The following is a 26,583-nucleotide window of genomic DNA, read 5'->3' as shown; positions in this document are numbered from 1 at the left end:
TAGAAATATTATTTATTTTCATTATTTTGCTAATTATTGTGTTTTCTCAATAAAATTATTTGATATTATTTTATTTCAGTTGAGTGACTTTATTATTTTCATTATTTATTTATTTCAAGTGCAATTCATAATTTCTTCTTATTATTATATTAACACATTTTCATTATTTTGTTAATTATTGTGTTTGTTCAATAAAATTATTTGACATCATTCTATTTCAGTTATTTTATTTTAATTAAATTATTTCAATTATTACTTTTTAATTAAATTATTTCAATTATTTCATTTCAATTCTCCAAAATTATTCTTCAGATAACCGGTTTGACAAACTCTCAAAGGACCTCTTAAAAATTTAACAAGGAACAGAGCGACTTCAACGTCAAGAAAGCAAATTTTTTTCTCTTTTCAATTACCTCAAAGATAATATGTATTTTTCTTTCTATCTATTTTATTTATTTATTTTTTAATTTTTTTTATCAATCTATTTTTTTATTATCTATCTATTTTTCTGTATATCTATATCTACTTTTTTCTATCTCTATCTATTTTTATCTATTTCTAATTCTATCTATCTTTTTCATCTCACATTCATTATAAATTTAATTGAGCATGAGGTGAAAAATAGGGAAAGAGTAGGATATCTTTTTTCTGTTTCTCTTTACACACGCTTCTTTCTGTTCTTCACACAATCTTTTTTTGTTCAGAAAGAATCCACACTCATTTATATTATACGAAATTATTTTGATATAACTTACTGAGAGAGAACAATTATGATTCTCTTGCTATTCCTCACTTCCTCTAGCTGGTGATCTAGTTCGAATTTGCCTGCCTGCATGTCTCTGGGAGGTACAAACAACGAATAGAACGGTTCCTTTTCTTCAAGTTCTAAAATGATAAATTTAATCACATTAAATAATAGGTATTATTGTAATTTGCTATTATTATTATTGCTTATTTATACAAAGGCGAGTTTATAATTGTGTTATTCTTAAATATGAGTAGAGGATTATTTTAAACAAAATCACCCAAGTTGTAATGATTCACTATAATTAATTTTGCTTTATCAAGAATTACGAAATTTCAAGAAAAGGGCATTCTGTAGAATTTTTTCTAAAAGTAAGCAATATATGAAAATTATTTAAGTTATTTTTGCTTAACGTATGGTAAGTGAAGTCAGAATGTTTAATTAGTACTGTGGGCACTAAATTTTAATATTCATCACGGATACTTTTATTAATTTAAGATTAATGCGCATGCTCACATCTTCTATCCTCAAATTTGATAATTTTGCTATCTAAAAATATAAAGATTGTCCAGAGAAAGATTTCCACATTTTAAAATGGAATAATAAGCAATCTGATGCTAATGTCATCTCCTAGTCAACCAATTAGAACTAATGTCAGCTATTATTCTGTTTTCATTATGATATATGTACTAAAAAGTTTCTTGATGCATACGTTGTGATGTTATGTGATGTTGACTATGTTTTTGTTGTGATTAAATGTTTTACATGACACAACCTTGTTTATACAATATATTTTTTAAATTCACTCAGCCAAAACCGAAATCGGATAGCTGTCAGCCCTGCATAATTATTTGAAATATTGAGATACAGAGAATTACGTTATATAATCTATATAAATTATTTACGGTATCTTCGCAAGGAAAAAATGAATGATTTCTTAATTTATTAGCATTAATTTCCTCTTTATATTAGGAAAAATAATAAATTTTTATCTAAAATTGCAATCCAAAATTAGATATTCACTCATACAGAACTTTCTAATTTCAGAAGTTTTCATTCATCGAACAATAGACGGACAGTGATTTTATGTTCAAAAAATTTCTTTGTAGGTAGTTGTATCTAGAAGAGGCATTCTTTGGCCCTAAATTGTATAAGAAATAATTTGTTCAAGCCAGATACTAAAATATTGTTCTAATTAATGATTATTCTTAATGCTTTGAACAATTTACTTCACACAACTTTGTTTTGCTATACAGTGCCTGATGATTAATTTGAACTACTAAATCGTGACATTTGATTGGCCCTAAACCATTATTGTAACTATTGAATTATCTTTTGTTTTCCACGGATGCTAATCCACGCGGTGTCTTGAGAGAGAATGTATTTCATCAACAAGAGCATCTTTATGCTGAATAAACAAACATTGTTTTAGAAACGATGAAGAAATCGTTGTAATCTTCATCTTATACGGATATAAAATAAAATCTCAAGTGGCATTTCACGTTTGGGAATTCGCTGGTTACATTTTGTTATTGGGAAAGGAAAACATTTTGTTCGTGGGATTTCTTTCCTTTTTCGATAATAGATTGATTATTCTTGAAGCTGGTGGTGTATTTAAGCTTAATATTGGTACTAATACAAAGAAACGTATGAACTAAAGTTCTTCATCTCAGCCAATAATCGCTTGCAAAAATAGCGTAATTAATTGCAACACTTTGTGTACTTTTTAATACTAAAAGCTGTTAATCTATTTCCGGATAATATGTCGATTTCATATGTTTAGTACATTTATGGTTTTAGCAACAGGAGTTTCTATAATTTGCCTACTTTTTGTTTCTATAATCTACAGAGAATTTCTACAATTTGTTCCGCTTCTGTTTCCATTAAACTGATTTTAAACTTTAATAAATTAAATATGAAATCACGACATTTTAAATTTAAAAATTTATTTTCATTTCCTTAACATACCAAGAAATATCAAGTCTGAAATTCTCTCTAAAATTTTCTTTTGATAGTTTTCGACTATTGAAATACTCTTATGCAGCTAGAAATCTAATACGATTAGACAACAGGAGGTCTCATAAAGATATTTTATGATAGTGGTTGATTGGTGAATCATTTGTCGACTAATTTCACTTTGATAAATTTGATGATTGCCACTTGATTGAATTTTCTGGATATCATTAAAGTTTACAGGTAGGAAAGTATTGCAAAGATTTTCATAACGAAGATACATATCCTCTAAAATCATCTGATTTATTTAGGTACTTTGTCATTATTATTTTATGATAATGATATAAATTTCAGGAATTTAAAATTCCCAGTTCTGAAATAAAGCGATTTGTTGAATGTTAACTTTTTGAAATAGTTCAAAAAATAAGTTCCGGCATCTTGCAAAACAGTTATAATGAATTTTTTTACGAATATATTGCTTATAAAGACTCCAAGAAATTGCAACTCCAAATTTTGACTTTATACATTTTGTCAACAAAACACCTCGAACCTTATCGTTCGACTTCTTACCTGGTATGATATGTTCCCTTACGAATTCCAAATCCTTGTCACTGAAGCATATATAGGCATCGTGCTTCTTTCCTGCATCCCTATCGTCTCTCTTCTTCAGGAAACTGAATCCCCTTGAATAGAGCCACACTTTCAGATGATAGCGGTAGCGGGTGTAGACGATATGGCAGCCAATAGCTGTTAGAGTCAGAACTGATGAAAGAAAAATGGCAGGAATTAATACTTATTTTTAAGGCTACTTAACAATGGCTTCTGCCTAAACCAAAAGAACCTTTTCTTCAAGGCATTCTTCATTATTTCCACATAAGGTTTCTACTTATAACATATTTAAGAAAAAAAATACGGCGTTTTAAGTAATGAAGAGCGCAAGCTATGCTTTTAAAGTGATTTCCTGATATTTTTTGCCCTTCGCTGAATTTATTGACTTAGCAAGAGTAAATATTGGCAGGGACATGATGAAATTTGTTTGCCTCTATATTTTACTAAAGGATATCAAAATGTGTCAGGATTAGATCTTCTATGAAAGATCATATCGATTAAAGCGGATGTATTGCAAGATTTTAAGTAGAATCCATGCACTATAATACAATGTTCCTATTTTTCTGGTATATATCCTGGAAGTTCTTGACTATAATTTCCTGGATACTGTCTTTTTCAGTAAATCTTGATGGATTTCTAACCTTTTTCTTTTAGCCATCGGCGAGTCATTCAAAATGAGTCTCCCTCCTAATTTTCCCATTTCGCTCTTTGTTCATGTTGGAACTGTAAAGTGTGTTAACTGTAACACACTTGGTCACAAAAACAAGCTACCCATGCACAAAGTATGATGTCACTATGCATATTGAGTTATGTATGTTAATGCTCTCTGTGACTGCGTGTGACACTTTAGGCGAATATCTCATAGTATGTTACAAAAGTTGTTACGAAACTTCTGGATATCGCTTTGTGTTTCACTTGGAAAAAGTTTTGTCTCCATGATGTCCTGAACTTCTATAGTTCCGTGTCACCCCGTTACTAAATCATGATTGTTAAATTACCAATTTCCTCTAAAAATATTTAAACTTACTTTTTTCACCGACGGATTATCATTGTTTCTCGTTTTTTTTATTTTTTTATTCTGACGTACTTGACGATGTATATCTTAAAATTAAAGAAAATATCTGTTTAATGCGGACATTTTGATTGCTCTGCAGTTTATTGTTCCATTCCCATCATTTCCAGAATTCTTTAGAAGATTGTACTTAGTTAATCTATCTATAATTAGATAAAAAATAAATGCAATTTATACTTTCATTAAGCACGAAGCAATGCGCATGTAAATGATTCCAATCATTGAAAGTGTTCATAGCATTTTTCGTAGGCATCAATAAATACAAATACTAATTTTTTTTCAAAAATTTCATTCTATTTTCATAGTAAACCATAGATAACAAAAGAAAACCGTAATATATATGATGCCTTTTCGTGCAAATTCATTGTGCAGAAATTAATCATATTGTAGCGTATATAAACCGTGTGTTAATTAAAGTCAAAGATAAAACTCGCTAATCTCAATTTGAGACTTTATTCAAGGTTCCTTACATCTATTTTTAGCTACAAGAAGAAATGACTCGAATCTTCCAGATTTAGAAAGATACAGTAATTATAAGGACATTCTAGAACAAACGAGAAATTGGCGATTGTAATTAATTGTTTTATTTATATAAAAAATGGTTTACCTCTAAGACCTCAATTTCAGGGGATTTTCGGGTCCCGAGGAATCAATATTGTTGGACAAAAGTTAGACCCCTCACAGAAAAAATCCCTTGTTTGAATCCCTGCCTCAGAGTGACTCTTAAGAAAGTCTTCAGGCTGGATTCTTAATTTCTTTCTTTTTGATTCTATTTTTATTCTTTTTGCAAATATTAACTTGGTATTTTTACTAATTTGGTTATATATATATATTAAAAAATAAATTTTCTCGTTTAATTTTTATTGTCGTTGATAGTTGATAGTTTTCTGAGACAAATTTCACTTTTATGATTACCTCTTCAATCAAGGATTCTCACTTATCGTGAAATTTAAAAAGTATATGATGGATATACACTAAAAGCTACAAATTCTCAGCTTAAATGAATTTTTTTTTATCACTGTTACTTTAGAAATTTTTTAAAAATACGTATTTTTTCTCTTTTGTTTGATTTTTTGAATCGTTTGAAATCGTTTCTTTTAAATCGGCATAATTATTTTTGTTCTGTAAAATTACTGTGTTTGAAAGGTTTTGACCAATTTTAAAATTAAATTTAAAATCATGATACTGCATGATTATTTGCATTATAATTCTTTTCCCAATGAAACATGCGTAAAGAAGTTTCTCTGTCTAATGAAGAAAGTTAGTTCTTTATCTCACCCATAGATAATTTTGTATTTTAATAAGCAGCAAACTAAAATCTCATTTGGAGACAGAGGGTTTATTTTATCATAAACAGTTATAGAATAATTATTAAATACTTACACAATTCAGATGCTTACCAGACAGACCTACTCCCAGTAGTATATAGAGTCTCAATTTCTCAGGGCAAAGCTCGTGTTCAGTCAGTTCACAAATAATTTTTCCATAAAGATCAGGTTTCCCTTCAGTTTGGCTGCACTTAGTTGTGTTAACATCCAGAATCTAAAATTGATTAGAGAACATGCACTCAATATATACTGCTTTGTGAGTTCAAAATATGAACTTAAACTGTGTTGTGATGTTTTATCCGAATTTTTCTTGAAATTTTTTCAATGAATTTCAAAATTAAATTGTCGTTGAATATGTGACGTGAAGAAGAATTGGTTTTTTTTTATATAAGAGTAAGGAATAGAAATTTCGCTAAGGAATTAAATTTAACTATATAGATGATTATAAATAAGTTTGCATTGTCCTAAATGACTGTTTTCATCTAAGTTTGACCCTAAGCTTTTAAAAGTTTAATTAAATTGGTGTTATACAACTTAGCTCTCGAATAAAAGCATGGCTGGAGGTGTCTGAGGAATTTTCACAGAGCAGTATTGTCCAAATTAATTTCTTATAATGAATGTCAAAATATAGTGTGCGAAACTTTATTTGATGAAAATGCTGCAAATTTTCTTCAAAGATTTAAATAATTAACATTTTTGTTATATTCTTCAAATCATTTTTCATTTTGATTTAACCAAATAGCATTAGACGAAAATTTATTTCTTACACTATCAAAGTAAACATTCATTTCTTGAAGTAACTGTTTTTTCGAGAGCAAAAGTTTTTCAGGTTATTCGCCATAGAGCAACGAAGATAATTTTCTTTTTTACCTTTTTACTCTCAGTTGTTAAGAACTTCCAGAACTGGATCGTCTCGCAGTCACAGATCCACGGGTTGCCTGAAAGTGTCCATGTCAATATACTCGACGGGAAATAGGATATAAAACGCACGAGTTTATTCCTGGCTAATTTCAGCGTTTTTAGATTCTTGGGCAGGTAGAAATCAATCTTGGTGAGGAAATTCTGTTCCACGTCTAAATATCTAAGGCGAGACAATGAATGTATGTTGAGATTGATCGGATTGCTGAGCAAATTGTTCTGCAAATGTAACTCCCCAATTTCTTCCGGTAAAACAGCTGGGACCTGCAAACATTGAAAACGATCTTGAAAGTGCACGATGGAGTGAAAAAATTCAGCAAAGAAATTAAATGAAACACTAAATGAAAAATTTCTAAGGTAGTGGATTTTAAATATTTTGTCCCGTCAACATTTTAGAAAAGAAAAGGTGACTAACATAACCATACTACGAATTACTTTGTAATTAAGGAATTCGCTGCTGTTAATGAGGTTCAACTGTAAAATCTGATCATTTATGGTTTCTACTAGGTTTATTATAAATAAACTCTATAATTCCTTAAACATCCATTTTGTATAAAGTTTTTTTTAATAATTATAATAACTTCTTTTGTAATTTATCGAAAAATAAAGAATTATATAAATAGTTGATAATTTTACAAAAGTTAGAAATTTAAACATGGCAACTACATATTTTCCATTGATACTATTATATAAGGACTATCTTAAAACAATTTTGAGTCTTCTACTGAGTCAGCAAATTGTTTCTGGTGATGTAGGACTTGTAGAATATCTGAAGCAAAAACAGTTCTGTTGATGATACAAGTGGAGTGGTCTAAACTTTTAAAACATTTTGCAAAAAATGATATAAAATTGTCCATTCTTTTTAGAATAAGACATAATTATGACATAAATCCTGGTTTAATAGCTATCATCCTTAGATAACAAATCAGTATACCAAACTATTTCAGAATTAACTACAAATCTAGACTTTTTCGTCCGAGCCTTTGTCGAATTGGTACATTTAATGTATTCCACGACTTACAATGAACTGGAAAATTCTAGATGTACAACTCTGGTGACTATATCGAAGGATTATAAACATTCTGTTACTAGTACTTCACTAGATATTATTATGTGATTGTCATTTTTAACTCACTAACTCTTGTGTTCCAGTTTAATTTGGTTTTTCGTCTGTCAGCCTTTTATGGTAAATGCACCATTTGCATTGATTTAAATAAATGAAATTTGGCACGTAATCTTTTGAATACAATTGTAGTTCTTATTCCATTGGTAGGAACAAAGTGTCGAAAATACATAGAGGACTTTTGCATACGAATGATAAATTGTCCTCCTCCTCCAACAAAAAAAGTTTCCATACATAACAAGCTAAGTTTAGTAAAAGTGCTAGATTTACACCACAAATCGATATTTCGAAACTATTTTTCGGCAAAATATATGCAATTAATACACATGTACCGGTAGCACAGAATTCTAACTTGTGAATGTGAGTGCTCACAGCATTCACATCCTATGGTCCACAATTTTATCAGGTGATAACATCTTTATTAGAGAGTAGCACACGAGGAGACTTTGGAGAAAACCTACTCCAGCTGGTTTTTTTTTCTTTCACCTTTCTTTCATATCTAATATATAAAATTCTCGTGTCACAGTTTTCGTTGCCATACTCCTCCGAAACGGCTTGACCGATTTTGATGAAATTTTTTGTGCTTATCCGGTATCTATGAGAATCGGCCAACATCTATTTTTCATCCCCCTAAATGTTAGGGGTAGTCAATTATTAATTAAAAACTAACTTTCCCGCCAAAAAAATCTTCCATTTTCCCCACCGCCAACTTTTCCGCCAAAAAAATCTTCAATTTTCCCCAACGCCAAATGATTTAGGCTTTAGTTCTTTTTTTCTCCCAACAGTAATGAGGCTAGGGTTAAGATTTTTCGGCGGATTATTTCAAACGATTCTGTTTATTTTCTTAATGTTTTATGCATTTAAAATTAAACATTGTTAATTAATCCATGTTTCAGATTCATTCTGAAGTACTTTTGAATTAAAATAGCACAGAATAAAGGAAATTAAAAATGTCTAATCTTCATAGCGTTACCCCAACTGGCGTAGAAAAATTCACGCATTTGCGTTACGTAAAAGGCGAAGAAAATTCACGCATGCGCACTGTGTTCTGATCGTTGGCATGGCAACCATTATCAACGGACGATTTAAATTACTTTTAGGTTAGTTGTATGCTTTTGTAAGTAAATTGTATTTATGTTATATATTTTTTGTATATGCTTATAGTTTTAAGTACATCGTTTTTTAAGTAGTTTTTTTTAACCTGTTTACAATGATTTAAATTATTTTTAGGTTAGTTGCATGCTTTTGTAATTAAATTGTATTTATGTTAGTTATATATATATATATTATATATGCTTATAGTTTTAAGTACGTCGTTTTTTAAGTAGTTTTTTTAACCTGTTTTCAATGATTTAAATTATTTTTAGGTTAGTTACATGCTTTTGTAATTAAATTGTATTTATGTTAGTTATATATATATTTTATATATGCTTATAGTTTTAAGTACATCGTTTTTTAAGTAGTTTTTTTAAACCTGTTTTCGACAGATTATTTTAAACGATTCATTTTATTTTCTGAGTGTTTGATGCATTTAAAATGAAACATTGTTAATGAATCGATCCATTCATGATGAATCTGAGAAAATTTTGTTGACAAATGCTTGAGATATTACATAAATTAAGAAAGATATTCTTTAGTACCCATAAAGTTTAAACGCTCAGTAACTCTATTATCAGTAATCATATTATTAAAAAAATGCTTTGTTTCAGTAAAAAATATTGTTATATTAATTGCAGATTAATCCTTTACACTTTAATTTAAAGCATAAATTCTACGAGGGGTAACAGAAAATTAGAGAGATACATATCACGTTATGACTGAAGGCCTTTATAATATTATGAGTGAATTATATGACTATCAAAATTTGAAGTTTTAAAATATTTTGCTGAAGAATAAAATATTTTGCTGAAGAAGTTGGAATTGCATAAAATATTTAATTATTAAAATTTAACGAACACTAAGATTGGCGAACCGGCTGGTCGCCAAAGGCGGCTAGTATAGTCTATATTTATTACAGATTTTTTTTTTATCCTGGTACGAAATTACATCATTAATAATTGGCATTCATATAATGGTAGTTCTATAAGAGACTGAGTAAAAATGCTTTGCTGCTAATCGTCTGGTATTTCAACATATACAGGAAGGTCAATTTGTAGGACTTTCTGTTAGTAAATATATTACTCAAACTTCTAAAAATTAGCTTCTAATAACCTTTTAGTAATTGTTTTATAAAAATATGGCACATTTGATAGAATAATTTTAAGACTGTAAAGCCTATAGAATAAGCATATATCCCAATTTATGTCCAGACTTCATGTCTGTTTTACATATTTGTCTAATTTAACTCAGTTAACATAGTGAGAATTGTTACATTAACACTAATCATATATTTTATTTTTACTCAAAATTCATACGTTTCTGATTGAAATAAAAATTATATAACTGAATTATAATTGCTTTAGAATTGACAGAAGCATTTTCTGCATTTCTCTTAAATCTATCAAAAGAACTTTCTAAACTTTTTCAGTTATTATAGTTACCTAATGACCTTCGGGAAACAAACAAACAAACAAACAAAAAGAAAACATTATTTTTTAAAAGCCAGAAGGAATGATATCCCGAAATCTTTTTCGCATATTCTCTAATAAATTTAACATGCCAGAGAAAGCTTTATATTTAAGATGTACAATAGTTACGAAATATTTTTTGACTTGAATGTAGCAATTTTACTGAATTAATTGTGTCATCATTCGCAAGTTATTTAGCGATTAATGCATGGCATTCGTTAATAGCACCCAAAAATCGAATTTGTGTGTTTCCCAACCAACTGAAACAAAAATTTGACTGAAAACTGCACTTGTAATCACAAAATCCCATGCCAAATTTGATACATTTAACTCATTGCGTTTTCGAATTATCGTGTTTACCTCTTTCTGAAAATACAAATCGATAGATAGTCAACACGTAGTTGGATTTAGCTTAAAATCTGGCAGGTATCTACATTATAGATGTTAAACTTGTGTACCAAATTTTATCTATCTAGATCTTTTCGTTTTATAATTATCGTGTTAAGTTATATTCGAACAGCCGGACAAGCAGACTTCTCAACAGATTTAACTGAAAATCTGAAAGAAATCTACACTTTTGGTGTAAAGACTTTATACCAAATTTCACTCATTTGGCTCAAAGCATCTTTAAGTTATTTTTGTGACAGACAGCTAGACAGACAGACCGAGAATTTCCAAAAATGTGTTTTTCGAAGGGGTTCTAAAATCAAAATGCGTCAAAATCTCGAGTTCGATTTTTTTTGATGATTACTATGCTTTCTCTATATTACGTGTCGACATTTCCCTAACGAAGTATTTCTGCACTATTCGTGAACACATTCTCATGTTTGTAAAAAATAGTAGATTTTACACAAGAAAAATCAGGAAACAGTTTTCTTCCATTTATTCACATCGGGCTACTCCTTAATCTTATACAATTTCCGATAAGCAATTACATATCACGGTTATGAATATTTCTTTAAGGCAATAAAAATTATTTTCTTCATAAACTATTAATTTCACAAGAAATTCGCTGGGTTTCCGAGTGATCTTTAAAATAAATTTGCTCTGCTTTTCATCGCGAACTACTTATTGCTCATACCCCACGTGAACGTCTATTTTTCTTGACTGCCAAGCAAACAAAAAATCTTTTCTGAATAACTTTCAAGACAAAGGGAATGCGCTGGGTCTCGGGTTAGAAAGATTAACTAATTCTGACACTACGTTTATGAGAAACTGAAAATACCCTGACATATCATATTGCGTAATCACCTGCAAATAGTTCCCACTATGGAAACATAAAATAGGCCAATATCAGTATATTTGATTTCTTTGAGAAAAATTTTATGAGTTTTTGTAAAAGTTGTTGCATTACTAGATTTCAGAACAATTTTGGAACAATGCAAATGAGACAGATGCTTTCGACAGCTATAGTTCTATCTCCCCATCTATCAGATTTTTGTTAAAACATATTTATAAAGAGTTTATCTTTATTACCTGTGTCAAATTACGGCTCGAGCAATCTACTCTAACGAAACACTTGTCCTCTTGCGGTACACAGGTGCACTGGCATTTGCTGCCGCATCTCTCGGTCCACACGGTGAGATTCTTAGTCGTCAGGTGACTTACTTTCTTCTTGAAGAACTTTTCAGGAGTGATGCATTTAAATCGATTGGCAAATTTGGCGCTCGTTCTCCCTTCGTTCTCCAGCAACCACAACAGCCTGCAGTCGCATATCCACCTATTAGCTGTAACATTTGAATGACACAGATTATATCTTAGATTATTGTAATTGTGTTAATATTTCTTAACAAATTTGGTATGAAACAGGTTATAGTTCTCACTGGCCATGTATGAAATTCATCATATATATAAATATAGAATAACTTGGGAAAAGTATGAAATATTTGAAGTATTTGGATATTTCCCATAAGTTTCCTTTATTTACCAATTAGTGTGCAGTGATTCACATTTTAATTCATGCGAAGAATAAATGACAGTCATTTTATTAATTTAAATGACGAATTGTTTCTATTTGCTTTTATTTCTTAACTCCGGAATCTTTAATTCATGATATTATATTTGAATTATTTTGTTCCGATTGATTTTTACTTTTTTAAATGTAAAAATTAAATATGTACAGTTTTTTTTAAAAATCTCTTTTAAAATATTTGTCTTTATAATTTTGAGACACAGAAAAATGTTTGAATTTCAATAACAATTTTATAAACAATCGTGTGTTTATTTAATCATCTTATGCTTGGCGTAAAATAGCCAGTTACGAATCTACTCCATTATCATTGTTTGCTCTATTGCAGACATTGGTCAGATATGGAAGGTGAAATATGGCCATGCATTGATCTGGAAAAAGCAATTAAGGACAACGAAAATTTGCTGATGTTTTGATATTACGCCCTTTTAACTTCTGTCAGATATGCAATAGATTCTAAATCCCCCCTCCCCCCAAAAAAAGTTTTTTTTTTTTCGATTTATGAGAATAAATTTTACTAGGCGTTCATGAACGAATTAGACGGTCACACGCAAAAAATATATATACAGAATTAATACTTTATCATATAGGCTTTCGCGATATCGCGAATTCAAAAGAACTTTAATTTTAATTTTTTTTTTAAATTGAAGGAAATTTTGGATATTTGCTCTAATATCCTTTTTATATCTTTAAATGCTTATATTTTTAATTTTCATCTAATTTGAATTAATCAGGTTTTTTATTTATTGATACAGAAAGTAGTACTATTGTTTATTTTGGCTTATAATGGAAGTTGTTACTTAGATTTCTGGGAAGTAATAAAATCATAACGAATAAAAATTTGGGCTCTGTTTGGAAAAGTATCATCGATAGTTGTTGCTCATAAAGTAGTTTGAACAATGTTTTAATTAAAAAAATATCTTTAATGAGTCCTTCTACGAATAAGAAAAAAATTTCCTTATTGAAAATGTCTTTTATTTTGGGAATTGTTAAAAAACAGTTAATTTTTAATAGCATTTTTTGATTACAAATTCTGATAATTTTTCATTTGTACAGTTTTATAGGAAATTATGAAAATTCCGATTGAAAAATTTATATCTAAAATTCGAATAGAAAAAAAAAAAAAAAAAAAAAAGAGAACGAAAAAAAAAAATTTTTTTTTGTTTCTAAATCATAATTTCTCTGTCTAATTGATTCCAATTTACTTTATTTCCTGAGTTTTCGAGGAAGAGAAGTTGAAAAGAAATTTGACGCAATTCTTATCATTCAATGAGCGTAATGAACTAATTCAAATAACTTTTTTATTTATAGAATAATGAATAATTCTTTAGTGACACATAATTCGTCTACTGTCATGCTGAATTTTTTTTGATTAGGAATGATATTGCTCTTTAACCCTACATTGCAATGTGTAGCCTTTTGGCTACAAATTTTTATTTCCATTTATAAGCTTAACATGGTTGTTCCAAAGGGAAACACTGAGTGATCGGATTTTTTTTTTAAATGCTTTTCGATAAATATTTGCAGAAAAGACCGATATATGGCAATAGCGGTGATGGAATAAGATTTAATTTAGAAGCCTGAAAAAAAACCATAATGGCTGTTCTATGAATAGTTCTACCATTAAAAATACTAATAAAATATTTTTTCTTTGCATTGTAAAATATATATTGGTAAAAAGGGACTTTTGTTTTTGTTTCAGAGCTGCTGTAATGTGATTTGTGTCATTGTTTAATGCATAATGTAGCCATTTGGCACATTTTAACTTTTTTTTTTTACATTTCACAAAAAAATGATAATTTTAAAAAAATAATTTTCTTAAATTATATGCATTTATTCAAAACACATACATTTTTTGTAAAGAAGTAAAAGTCATGCATTCTAGGGTTAAACAAAGTAATGTAGTGCATAATCCTGAACTATTTTTCGCGTGAAAAGCACAGTTGGTTTAAAAATTTCATCATCTCGTGTAAAAAAAGGTAAATTCAAAATTTTCAATACATAATTTTACTCTTATATATCAATTACACACGATAAAATCGGATGAACATAAAATAATAATGATAAAATTTCTGGCTGATTAATGTCTCTTTAGTTGTATTTTTGTTCCGATTTGAAATAAGATTATTTTGAGTTGCTATTCGCCTAACCAGTGGTTGCATGGCTAGAATGAAAAATTGAACAGACATCTCTTCTTCAAAAATCTACCCACACCAACAGGAAGATGTTTAATGACATGCGTCTTCTTTATATACGACGAAATAATTACGATTAATTTCATAAAAAAATCATTCATTTCCAAAATTTCTTTCTAATCTAAGTGCAAAATATTATAACTGAGTGTAAATTTTAAAAATGCGGTAAAGATAGACCTAAAGCCTAAAATATTGTCATGCTACAATGTTTCGGACTGGAGATACAATCATTTTTTGATTTTTTCTTTCATGCATCCTTTTTAAATGGAAATCTTTTTATTTTCTGCGCAATTTTAGAGTGTCGTTTTTGCTTTTGTTATAAATATTCATATAATTACAATATGCATAATTTGGTACTTTATTTGTATCGGAACAGGAAAAAAAAAGTTATGTTTTACGTTTGACTCATTTGTACTTAGAAACATCAAATGAATTATAAAAATTTCGCTTTAGATCTCATAACAATATCGAGACACAAAGCTATGCAATCATACACTACATGAGATTTCATGAATTGCGTTGAACACGGATCATAGGGGAATAATTGAAAAGAATAAGGAACAGAGTATCATTCATTGGTTGACTCACACAAACCTTGTAAGACCAGTTGCATACCTAATTGGATAGAAGATCATATAGGATATCGGAAATATTTGTTTTTGAAGAAAACTTCCTATGGTGTCCAGTGCTCCTGGGAAGAAAATGTAAAGATCTGAGTTAGAGTCAATAATTAGTTTCTTGAACAAGGACCGCGGTGGCAAGGCTTCGGCTTCAGAATGGGGGACTTCAAGCTCGAGACCCAATTCCACCGAAGAACTGTCGTATAAGCAGATCTGGTGGTGCATGTTAAATTCGTCGGAGTCAAGAATCCTCCCACTAGTGTGGTGTAGAAATTTAGAAAGGAGGAGTGCCAGCTCAGGTATTGTTCTCATCATCTGACCGCGGTGGAGATGTCCGTCCCAAAATAGCTCTAATGTTGCTTTAAAACGTAACGTTAATATAACTAAACTAAAATGTTTTTTTTTGAAATCTGAACTTAATAATTTTATGATCAAGGCATTTACGACCACTTTTAGAAAAATATGAGACTCCAAGTATTTTTTACGAGAAGAGAACTCAATTTTGCATTACGACATTTATAACAGTCAGTACGAAGCAATTATGGTAAAGGTAAAGGTAAATAGGCTTGTAAGAAATAAATTTGAATGAGAGATTTATTTTGATTGTAGTTAATAGATATTTTAGGGATACTTTGTTGCAAATTAATAGATATTAAGAAAGACTCAAGGTCTGTATAAAATAAATTAATTTTTTTTGAATCTTACAATATTTGTTGTATTTTTTAATTAATGAAGAATACTTAATTAGTTAAAAAGCATCGATAATAATCCAGATAATTGTTTTTACCAACGAACAATTGTTTTTCGATATTACCAGTTAGATAATTATATGGTTTTTCAAATGATAAAGCAAGTAAATAAGTTAAATTATGTTAAATGTTATCTATTTTAGTGTGAAATCGAAGAGATTTTAAAAATCGAAAAACTTGCGCATGGAAGTTTTTATATAAAAATTTAATCTAGGTGAAGCGGAAATATTGAGTACACCTTGATTTGGGCATTCAGTAAGATTGTGACCGCCAAATTTGTGATATCCACATTTTTATCAAATGCGTGCAACTGCTATCAATAAAATATGGCTGTGTAACTTTTATGTAAATCTGTCGAATTTGTATCAAATTTTCTCAGAAAAAGTGCATCATGTTCCAGGTTAATTACTTGACTGAATATCTCATTGGTTTTACTAAGGATAATATAGGTTGAAAAGAGAAAAACGCGTAGTAGAAATACAAACCTCCAACGAATAACTTTTTTATACTGATTCTTGGAGGAAAAGTGCTTCTGGATATCGTAGTTAGCTTATTATTGTTCATATTCAGAAACTCTAACTGAGCCAAATTTTCGAAAGCTTTGTGGACATTCGTGAGGTTGTTATAACTCAAGTTAAGTATTTTTAGCTTCTTCAGATTAGACATTTCTGAAGCGTCTATGACCTGCAGTCGATTGTGATGCAGCGACAAAGTTTGCAATTCGGGAGTGTTCCTTAGTGATCCATTCAGAACCATCAGTTTGTTGTAGTCTAGAGATAAATTCCTTAATTCCGCCAAGTTTAGAAAAGCATTGGAATCGATTCGGTAAATGCTGTTTTTGGTTAGCTGGAGAGACTGCATAGAAAGAGTTGTTGAAAAATCTGTTTCGGTTATAACTCTTAGTTTGTTGTATCTCAGATCAAGGCTTTTCAGATATCCTAATCCATGGAAAATATTTTCAACGCTATGTAGATTGTTACTCGAGAGCATTATACTCTCTAAGCGGTAATTATAGCTAAACACTTCACCGAGATATGTCATCTGGTTTTCTTTGAGGTCAACTTCAATGAGATCGTAGAGGCCGTGGAAGATTTCAACAGGAAGGGATTCTAAATGATTGAAACTCAAATCAAGCTTCTCTAATTTGGAAAGAGACCGAAAAACCGTAGGAAGAAGGAACGTCAGCTCGCACCTAGATAAAATGAGAATGCGCAGCTGTTTGACGTGTGTGTTGAAAGCAGAGTTACTTATCTGTTTTAAAGGATTTGAATTCAGATCCAGGATTTCTAACTTTATATCTCGCTGAAATGCATCGTCTATTGATTTCAGGTTGTTTTCTTTAAGGTATAATTCCTGAAAAAAAGTGAATGCATATATTTATGCTATTTATAATTATAAATAGAAATAATTTATTGAAGGTATGCAATTTATTAAAAAAAATAGAGAATCTGGTAAAAGTCAGAATTTATAAAATTGCTAATCGTATGATAAAGGAATATTCACAAATCAAATGATTAGTTTTTTGAAATGCATCTTCGGTATTCTTGCATGAATGAATTTAATGTTAAACACAGTAGCATTATGTGATTTCAAAATTAAAATTTAGAATTATAGGTGCTTGCATGTATTTTGATCATTTTTTCACTTTAAAAAGTCATTTATTGAGAAAAATTGGTACAATATATATCAATCAAAATATTTTCCTTCGTTTTCTACAACTATTCCCCAATTTCGTCCAATAAGTATTGCAACTGATTGTCTTTGGTTCTCCAGGCTGTTCTTTGTCATTGATATCGAAATCACCACTCTTAAATCGTTGAAACCAAAACGACAATTGGAATATGACGGAGCAGCATCACTATAAGTTAGTAAAGGTGTCCGATGGACTTCGGCAGCAGATTCTTTTAAAGTAAACAAAAAAAGCAATGAATGTCGTAAATGCAATTTGGAGTGTTCCAGGATTGGGGTCTTCATACACTGAATAATTCAATAATATTAAATGGGAAAATTTTCAAAATGACAATAATAAAGTAATAGTAAACTGGTAAAACCCAAAACCATTGTCATTCATACAGATACTTCACACGTTTATCAATAGATGGCGATGATTAAAATACATGCAAGCACCTAATAGTAACATATATAAAGAATGACATTAAAATCTCAAATATTCAGGTTATTAATAAAATAATTCCTAGAAAATGCGCACAAATACATTTTGTAAAAGGGCTAGGAAAGCAATTTAAATCCATAAACATGTAAATACAAACTGTCATACAAATATGAATAGATAATTTCAAGTTTTAAACTCAGTTGGAGTATCTCCCCAAAACGTTCCCGCATATTCTCTAATAAAGGGGTTATTTCCCTCCTTTTGCGTAAAATTTCGGACCTTCAGCAAGGCCTCCCATGCCTTGTATGGCACTGGTGAACAATAATTAAGAAATATTGATCTTTTGTGTGAATTTAGTATTTTTACTGAATCTATCGAGTGTTGCTTGAAGAGTTTTTTGGAGAATAATCACTATCATGCGGTTAATAATTTCCAAAAATCAATTTTTTTGTTTTATATTAGTCCCCCCCCAACAGATTTAAAACAATATTTGACACAAAATTACAATTGACAGTCACGAAATTAATAATTTCCTACATTCAAATCACTACGCTTTTGAGTCTTAGCTTTTACATTTGTGATAGTACAAATAGAGAAATGATCACCCCCTTGACGGAAAGGGATCGAAATTTGATATATTTTAGATATTAAATCTATACCAAATTTTATCTCTCTAGTTCTGTTCGTTTTGTAGTTTTTGTGTTAACTTATATTCTGACAGCCAGAAAGTACTTTGTTCAAAATTTGATAAAAATCTAGAAATGTGATATGAAGACTGTATGCCATATTTCATCCATCTAGCTCAAAAGCATGTTTGAGTCATCGTGATGACTGATAGCTATATTGTCTGTCTATCCGAAAAATGGTTAACACAATTGTCACAAACTCCTCCCATCTTGGACTTTGGAATCTGCCTCAGCGCCGTTGTATTCCAGTTAGTTGATACCTAGACTTCTTACTAAAAACACCAATACATGGTCTTCGGGTTAGATTGTAAACTGAAATTTAAGATGCCTTTAATTCTAAGTATTATTTGTGTTTATTTTATGTGCGTGAAGTGTGAATAAATGTTTCGTCTCAAAGAATGTGGATTATTTGTGCAAAAGTAATATTATTACTCATCTATAGTGGCGGTCCTGGAATATAAGGTAAATCTAATTACCTTATTTGAATTAGATTTTTTCTTCATTTTTTGCTGATCAAATGATAGCAATAATAACATTACTTAAAGCACTAAGAAGATAAGGTACACAGATTTGGTATTTGCAGTCTAGATATGAATCAAATATGACAAGAGATTGAACATCTGTCCGTCTTTACTTTCTGCAGGCATGTAAATGAAATAACTAAAAAACACAATGGCTTAGATAAATGAAATTTATATGCCATTCTGTTTCCAAAAGCTACAATTGTGAGCCATCATTTCGTTTCATTCTATCCAAAAATGGTCTCCAAAATGCAATCTCGTTTTCCTTCATTGTTCTACGAAGCATAGAATGTTTACAAGCAAAACTCTAAAAACAAAAATTTGAGCGCCCGTAGAGTTCAGGGTTTTTTTCGAAGGTCCAAACCTTTTTAAGGAGGTAAAAGAAATGATCTCTCTTTATTATTGGGTATACGAGAGAGTTTCAGGAAGACTATTTTCTCTAGTTTATGTTTATTTTTGTCTACTTTATATAATACCGACTCGAGATGTGGATTATATCATTTTTTAGATATACTAACTCTCTTGGAACTGAATTATGTTTTAAAATGCTAATTTTTAATGATAAGATTTAAAATAGTAAATATTTGAAATTATAGTATTAAGGGGACTCTACATGGGAATGGTTCAGTTAGGGTTATGAAATTTTTTATGCATATGTATAAAAATATAAATACGTCAAATTTCTTAAAAAACATTTTAAAATAAAATATATTATTTTTAGAAAATTTAATAAATATATAATTTTTAAAAATTTCATGATATTTTAGGCGATTTTTAATTTTTTTCTATTGTTTTTTTCTTATTTCCCAATGTAAATTTATTTGAAACAAAAGAACGTATGATTAAATGCTCATTTTTTAGAAATATTTTTAGGCACACTTACTAAATTTTCTTAGGAATTTTATGTTCTGCTGAACTAAAATTAACTTTTAACCAGCTACAACAGAGTTTCTCAACCTTTCAGTAATCATGGCCCAGTTTTCAATCATAATTTTCATCGTGCCCTCCGCTTACAATAAAATGTATACAGCAAAAATTTATATTGAGTATTTTGGATTCTGTTTTTAAATTATTTTTAACTAACTGCTAAAACAAGAGTAAAACCGAGCCAACGTTGGCGAGAAACCATATCTTGCATTTTGGACAAGCGGGCAGTAAAAAGTTGAAGCAAATGAAAGCGGAGAAAATTTAAATATTATATTTGAAATGAAAGCCAAACAGGGAGATAACGTAAAAGAATATGAAAGAAGGAAAATTCGTAAATGAAAGTTAACCTAGACGGGGTGAGCTAAATTTAGAAATTGGGAATACATTTTTTTCGTAAGGATGATTTTTCTGCACTAAAAACAAGGACATTTCACATTCTATTACCATTCAACATCCTACCTTTGTGAAACTGGATTTTCTGATGTGGCTTCTTTGAAGACAAAATATAGAAATAGAACTAAGAGTGGCTATTTCTAATACTAAGCCTTCCTTCGAAAAACTTTGCTCTGCAAGACAGGCCCAAGGAAGTCACTAATAATTATTACATTTTTTAAAAAATTTAGTATGTTTTGATTAAGTAAGTTGTGATTTAGTAAGTGTTTTTGCTTTAATAATTTATTAAATATGTCGAAATGTATTTTGTTTTCTATGTGTATGTGTGCTTTCCTTTCAGTCAGTTAATCAATTTTTTAAAATAATATTTTCTCTTGGATATTCTCACGCCCCCCTTCTAGTGTGCTCGCGCCCCCCTAGGGGGGCGCGCCCCACAGGTTGAGAATCGCTGAGCTACAAAACCCCTCGAAACATAAAATGCATACTCCATTTCCTTTTAATGTCTGACCAAAATCTTTATTATCCATTTCATTTCATGTCTTCAAAAATGAAGGCACGTGGAACATTTCAATGATATTTCAATCTAATTACAATATCCCTTTGAGAAAAGTCATTAAGAGGTATATTTTCCCTCTTACTCTTAAAATATTTATTTTATTTCATAAAACTATTTTAGTTCAATATAAACATATATTTTGGTGATGAAACGATAAAAATAAAATGGCATGTTTTCGTCCATTTTTGCTTATTTCAAAGTTTACTGTCGCCTTAAGAGATAAAAGCAAATAAAGTAATAATGTTACATTTTATGGCAGCAAGAATTATAAAATGATATATTTTGAAAATGGCAATGACTCACTGGACTCCATTATCATGTAACAAAAATGAGACTTCATTTAGGAAATTGACACATTTTATATTTAGAAATTCTAAACGAGAAGCTCAACATTTCACCTATTTTAGCTGAAAAATGTTTGATATAGATATATTTCTTTCTTGATTTTGAGACTCATTTTGTTTGACATTTTCTTTCGAAATTTATTGTTATTAAGTTGAATTTTAAATAATTTAAAATGATATTTCAATGATTGAAATGATTGATTTGTAGTTTTATCTTTCATTATAAATCAATGACATTGCAAGTAAAATATTGATAAATATTTTACCTCATTTAGCACTTTAGAATTTTCAAATTATAATGAACTATTACAATACGATTAAGGAACTAAATTTCATTGAAGAGGTTAGTAAATTATTAAAAAAAAAGACAAAAGAATATATCATACCTGCAAATTTGAAATGTTGAACAATCCATCGACAGAGTTCAGAGAATTTTTTTGCAGATAAATTTTAGTTAACTCTCTACAACTACTAAATGTTCCTGGGTGAAGGAAAATCAATTTGTTTTGTGACAAATCAATCATTTTCAGATTAGAATTCCCTGAAAAAGCTCCACTCGATATTTGAAATATATGATTATGGATCATTTTTAATTTGTAGAGATGAGTCATATTACGAAGTTCCGTATCGATTCGAGTGAGTTTACCATCATTTATATGCAAAATTCTCAACTTGGTTAATTTACTTAACGCTTTTGGAATCTTAGAGAACTTCGTATAACGCAAGTTCAGGTCTTTCAAAGTCTCAACATGTGATAAAGCATGATCTGCCATTCGTTCGAAGGGACAGTGACTGCGGATAATCTTGATGGTGGTGTTCCAGAGAACTGGATCGGAGAGAAATCTCGATTTGCATCTTTTTAATCTGAGAATCGAAACTGGCTTGAAATCCAGATCTTTGCTGAATACAGCTTGAACGTCTTTCATGTTGGTCACACGCTGGCAGTTGACAAAGATCTTATGTGCCTTTCGACTGCATTCACAAACCTTATTGGTTGAACATAAAGTTCCTTTTCCAGATGAAACAATTATTTTAAGAATCAAGAAAAAACAAATGACGAGGCATTTCATTATGAAAAATATATGTATACTTATCACAATTTAGCACTTTTTTTTGTGGTTACTGAATGAATGTTTTTTCTAAATTATTCTGAATGAAGAACGATTAAGACGTAGAGCATCTGACATGAAGTGTGGTGTATTGAGAAAGCACTGAAAAAGATATTCATTCCCACTTTTTTTTCCTTGATGGTAATGGAAATAATATCTAACGATTTCAGAGATAAAATTCAGTTATGTTTTCTTAGGTTTGATACGTTGAAAGAGATTATTTTTAGTAGGTTTAGACAACGAAAATGAATAGCGATAAGGGCAATCGTTAGCAACTGAAGAAACCAGTTTTCATTGTTTTGATTCATTTATCTCATATTATTTAATATTTTAAGCATTTATTATGCTCTTCGTTTTTATTAAGTCTATATTTCAATCAATATCATTCTACATTTATCTGAGTAAAAAGAAGATTTTTTTTTTGAGAAATAAGTTGCGCAATCGGGAAGACATGAAAAAGAATTTAGGTAATTTAGGTTTTGTTACTGTAAAATAATAACAAGGTATGCATTTTGCTTTGAATACTTTGCAAAGAAAATGGACTACATTTAATAAAATGGTTCATTTTGAAAAATGGCAGTTTCAGAATTTTTTTATGTAATGCCGACAAAATTATATTTCAAAACGTGTATTTTGGAGATAGTTTGTAAATATATAATTTTTTCCAATTATGTTGTTGAAAGAAAGATAGGTGAAATGTGAAAATACAGTGTTGCACACCAAATCAAGGAAATTTCGTAGTAATTTACTAGAATGGTGATGAAAAAGTAGGCGGAAGAAAACATTGAACAAAACATTGAAAGTGATATTTAGCGAAAATATGAATAAATATGAATAAAAAGAGTAATAATAAACAAACTTTAAATTTTATAAATTATGTTTTATTCGTAGAAAACATTAAGAAAATGTTTGACAAATTACCTGGCTCTTGCGCCATAAACATCAAACTCAAACTCAAAACTACAAATTGCATAAAAGTGAAGAAAAGATCATCAAATTTTTACAAATTGTAAGTTTATCGATCACGTTGATAAAAAAAAGATGAAAAAATGAATGAAAGCTTTATAAAATTTAGATAAATTAACCTTCAGATATAAAGGTTCAAACTAATAATTATTGATAACCACCCCTTTTAGAAAAATTACCTAAATTACATTGGTCTGATGACGAAAAAAATGTGAAGATATTTCGTGGAAATTTGACTGGTTATATTGATTTATTCCTGAAAACTGTTCGGAATCAAAAACTGTTTTTTTTATTTGCAATTTATATAACCGGAAATAATCTTGTTTCCATACACGTATGATAGCCATTTCATAGTTTTATATCCATTGTAAACAAGTTTATGCCCCGAATGAAGCGGGGACAATTCCATCTCTCATCGGGTGATGTGAACACACCTAAATATAGAGATATAAATTTCTTTTATCGTTTCTATACGGAGGAGGCAAGATTGGTTAAATGACTTGAGAACAAGACATTTTTCTTTTGAAACAGGAATACATTTTATCCTGTATTTACGTTTTACTGCATTCGATCCATTACAATGCTATCGTACAAAAAAAAAAAAAATTGAAATCTACGATAGCAAATTTCAAGTTATCATGTGAGAACATTATTAATTTTTAAGTCTTCATTTGTTTTAATTAATTAAAGTCATTAACCAGTTTGAAACAATCACGAGACTTATCTATCGGTCTCTATCCCCCCCCTCTCTCCCTGTATATATATATATATATATATATATATATATATATATATATATATATATATATATATATATATATATATATATATATATATATATGTGTGTGTGTGTGTGTGTAATACTTTGTATGTTGTGTGTGTGTAATATGTATGTAATAATACTTTTTTAAAAACTTTCATTTTCAATTTTTCTAGCTGGAAAACAAAGTTTTGGAGCTCGACCAATTTTGAGATGAAATAATAACTATGATTTCATAGTTCTATGTCAACCTTTTAAAAACGCATCTACTATTGAAGAGGCATACCTAATAATAAAGCAATACTGGTAAAAGTAAGTCAACCTTTTGAAAACGCATCTGCTTTCAAAGAAGCATACATAATAATAATGCAATACTGGTAAAAGCAGGTAAAAAAAATGAGATTAAAAGATGATGATGAAAATTGCCATTTATGCTCTATTCATCGCCTACGGGCTTTCGAGCTTCAAAATTCCCTAACTAAAACAGCATCATGTTCTGACATGATAAAAAAAATCTCTATGATTTGTTATGTTCTAAATAATATCAAATCGGAAGTTTAAATATGTTATGCATTAGTGCTTCTGTAATTTGTATAAATGATTAAGTCACGAGGGTAAATCTTGAGCTGGAGTTCATTTCCTAAGTTGGCATTGGCTGAACGACATTTGTTTTTGGCAGTATTTACGGGTAGAAGGGCCTTGTGGAAAACAAGTGATTGAAATAACCAGGATTAAATCAAGTGAACCTTCGATTCCATTAAATATTTATCGGACAAGAATTTAACATTCACAAAACTTGAAATAGATGGTATTAGTATTGTATTTGCTAGCAATATAGCTTTTCATGTCTAAATATTCGGTTTAGATTGAATTTTTTCTCTCCTTTTCAGAAAACTCTTGAAAAATGACCACTTTTAGCGTAATATTTTCAATTATAACGAATCCACATGCGTCAAAATTTAATATGTAGTTTTTATGAATAATGATAACCTATATAATTTTAATGGATTCAATTCACAAATACAATTCAAACATAATTGCCTCACATCATCTAAACAAAGAATTAAACGCCAAGCAGTCCAATGTTTTGAAATGTCAAGAGTCTTTAAAATATGACGTGAAAAAACCTTGAAAGAAGGATTTTATATTTATATCAAAGTATGTACTACGCTCTCCTTGATATAAACGGCTTCGTAGTATCAATAAAATTTGAACATGTGTATAATATCTGTAGGAATTCGAACTTCACCATAGATTTCTGTAAATTTTGTTTACAAAAATTTTGAAGTGAAAATAAAAGGGTTTTGTAAAGGTTTCGTGTCTATTATTTAAATAGATATTCTATAAAAAACTCTTACCATTTTTTATAAATTAAAAATTTGGTTTCCATTGCACAAGCAAACAATTTAAAAGTGTTCAAAATATTGTTTACAAACTGAATCGGAAAGTAGCCGAAGTATGGGGGAACATAGATATTGAGATAAAATATATTTTATTTTACTGATATTGAAAATTATCTCTTTGCTTTGATGATTGTTTCTTATAAATGAAATGATTTCTTATTAATGAAATATTAGTTCAAAATTTGATTGTTTATTTTGAGTGGCAAATGGAAAAGGAAAACCATTGTTGAAGTTCCCGATCATCTGCTATAAACTGACATTTGGTTGCTGTTCTCTTCGCATAGCTAAATTGAACATCAATCTTAAATAATTCTTGTTAGAATTGATGAAACTAGCTTATTATGTTTTTAAAAATCGTTTTGGACAATTGGTAGATTTTTTTAGATTTAGAAGCTTCAGTATTTGCGGATTATCCACAGAATTCACTTATCTGCGATTTCCACACTTTACAATTCCATTAATAATAGGTATTTTGTTGCATACTGTAAATTAGTGGGAGCGAATAATTTATTGTTTTGTATTATGCCCTAAAAACCATAAAATACCTCATTAAAGAATGTTCACCAACATTTTCCTCATACTTAAATATAAGAAAGTCGCTCATTAACATTGTAGTAAAAAGCAAGTGTGTCTATATGTTATATTTGTATCCCTGGCTTTTTTTGATACCACAATTTTTATTCTTCACTGTCATTATTTTCAGATATTTATAACTGTACAAAACTGTTTTTGCGGCGTCATAAAATCTGTAAATTCCTATATAATAATAATTTAAAATACATTTAAAAAATATCCAATAAAGCATACTGAAAAGTATAAATAGTTTATCCTAGTCCTATATAAATTCATAATCGCATAAAAATTCCTGACTCTGTACAGATTATCCTGAAAATTTGCTATTTTGAATCTTAAAAATTCAAGATCGCAAATTTTCTGGATAGTCATTACAGAGTTATT

General features: G+C 29.4%; 1 protein-coding gene across 1 annotated transcript in view; it reads right to left on the bottom strand.

Annotated features, from left to right (window-relative positions):
- Positions 1–26,583, bottom strand: part of LOC129975027 (protein slit-like) — a 37,248-nt gene that overhangs the window by 3,295 nt on the left and 7,370 nt on the right. Inside the window, exons 4-11 of the mRNA XM_056087890.1 lie at positions 23,419–23,457; positions 22,138–22,397; positions 16,334–17,201; positions 11,792–12,042; positions 6,578–6,889; positions 5,780–5,921; positions 3,269–3,460; positions 756–885 (exon numbers count right to left, since the gene is read on the bottom strand). Of these exons, the coding sequence (XP_055943865.1) occupies positions 756–885; positions 3,269–3,460; positions 5,780–5,921; positions 6,578–6,889; positions 11,792–12,042; positions 16,334–17,201; positions 22,138–22,397; positions 23,419–23,457 (2,194 nt within the window). The remainder of the gene's footprint in view (positions 1–755; positions 886–3,268; positions 3,461–5,779; positions 5,922–6,577; positions 6,890–11,791; positions 12,043–16,333; positions 17,202–22,137; positions 22,398–23,418; positions 23,458–26,583) is intronic.

Source organism: Argiope bruennichi, chromosome 7 (assembly GCF_947563725.1).
Source record: "Argiope bruennichi chromosome 7, qqArgBrue1.1, whole genome shotgun sequence".
NCBI classification, from domain to species: Eukaryota; Metazoa; Arthropoda; class Arachnida; order Araneae; family Araneidae; genus Argiope; species Argiope bruennichi.
Note: the sequence above shows the minus strand (reverse complement) of the source record. Positions and strands in the feature narration are given on the sequence as shown.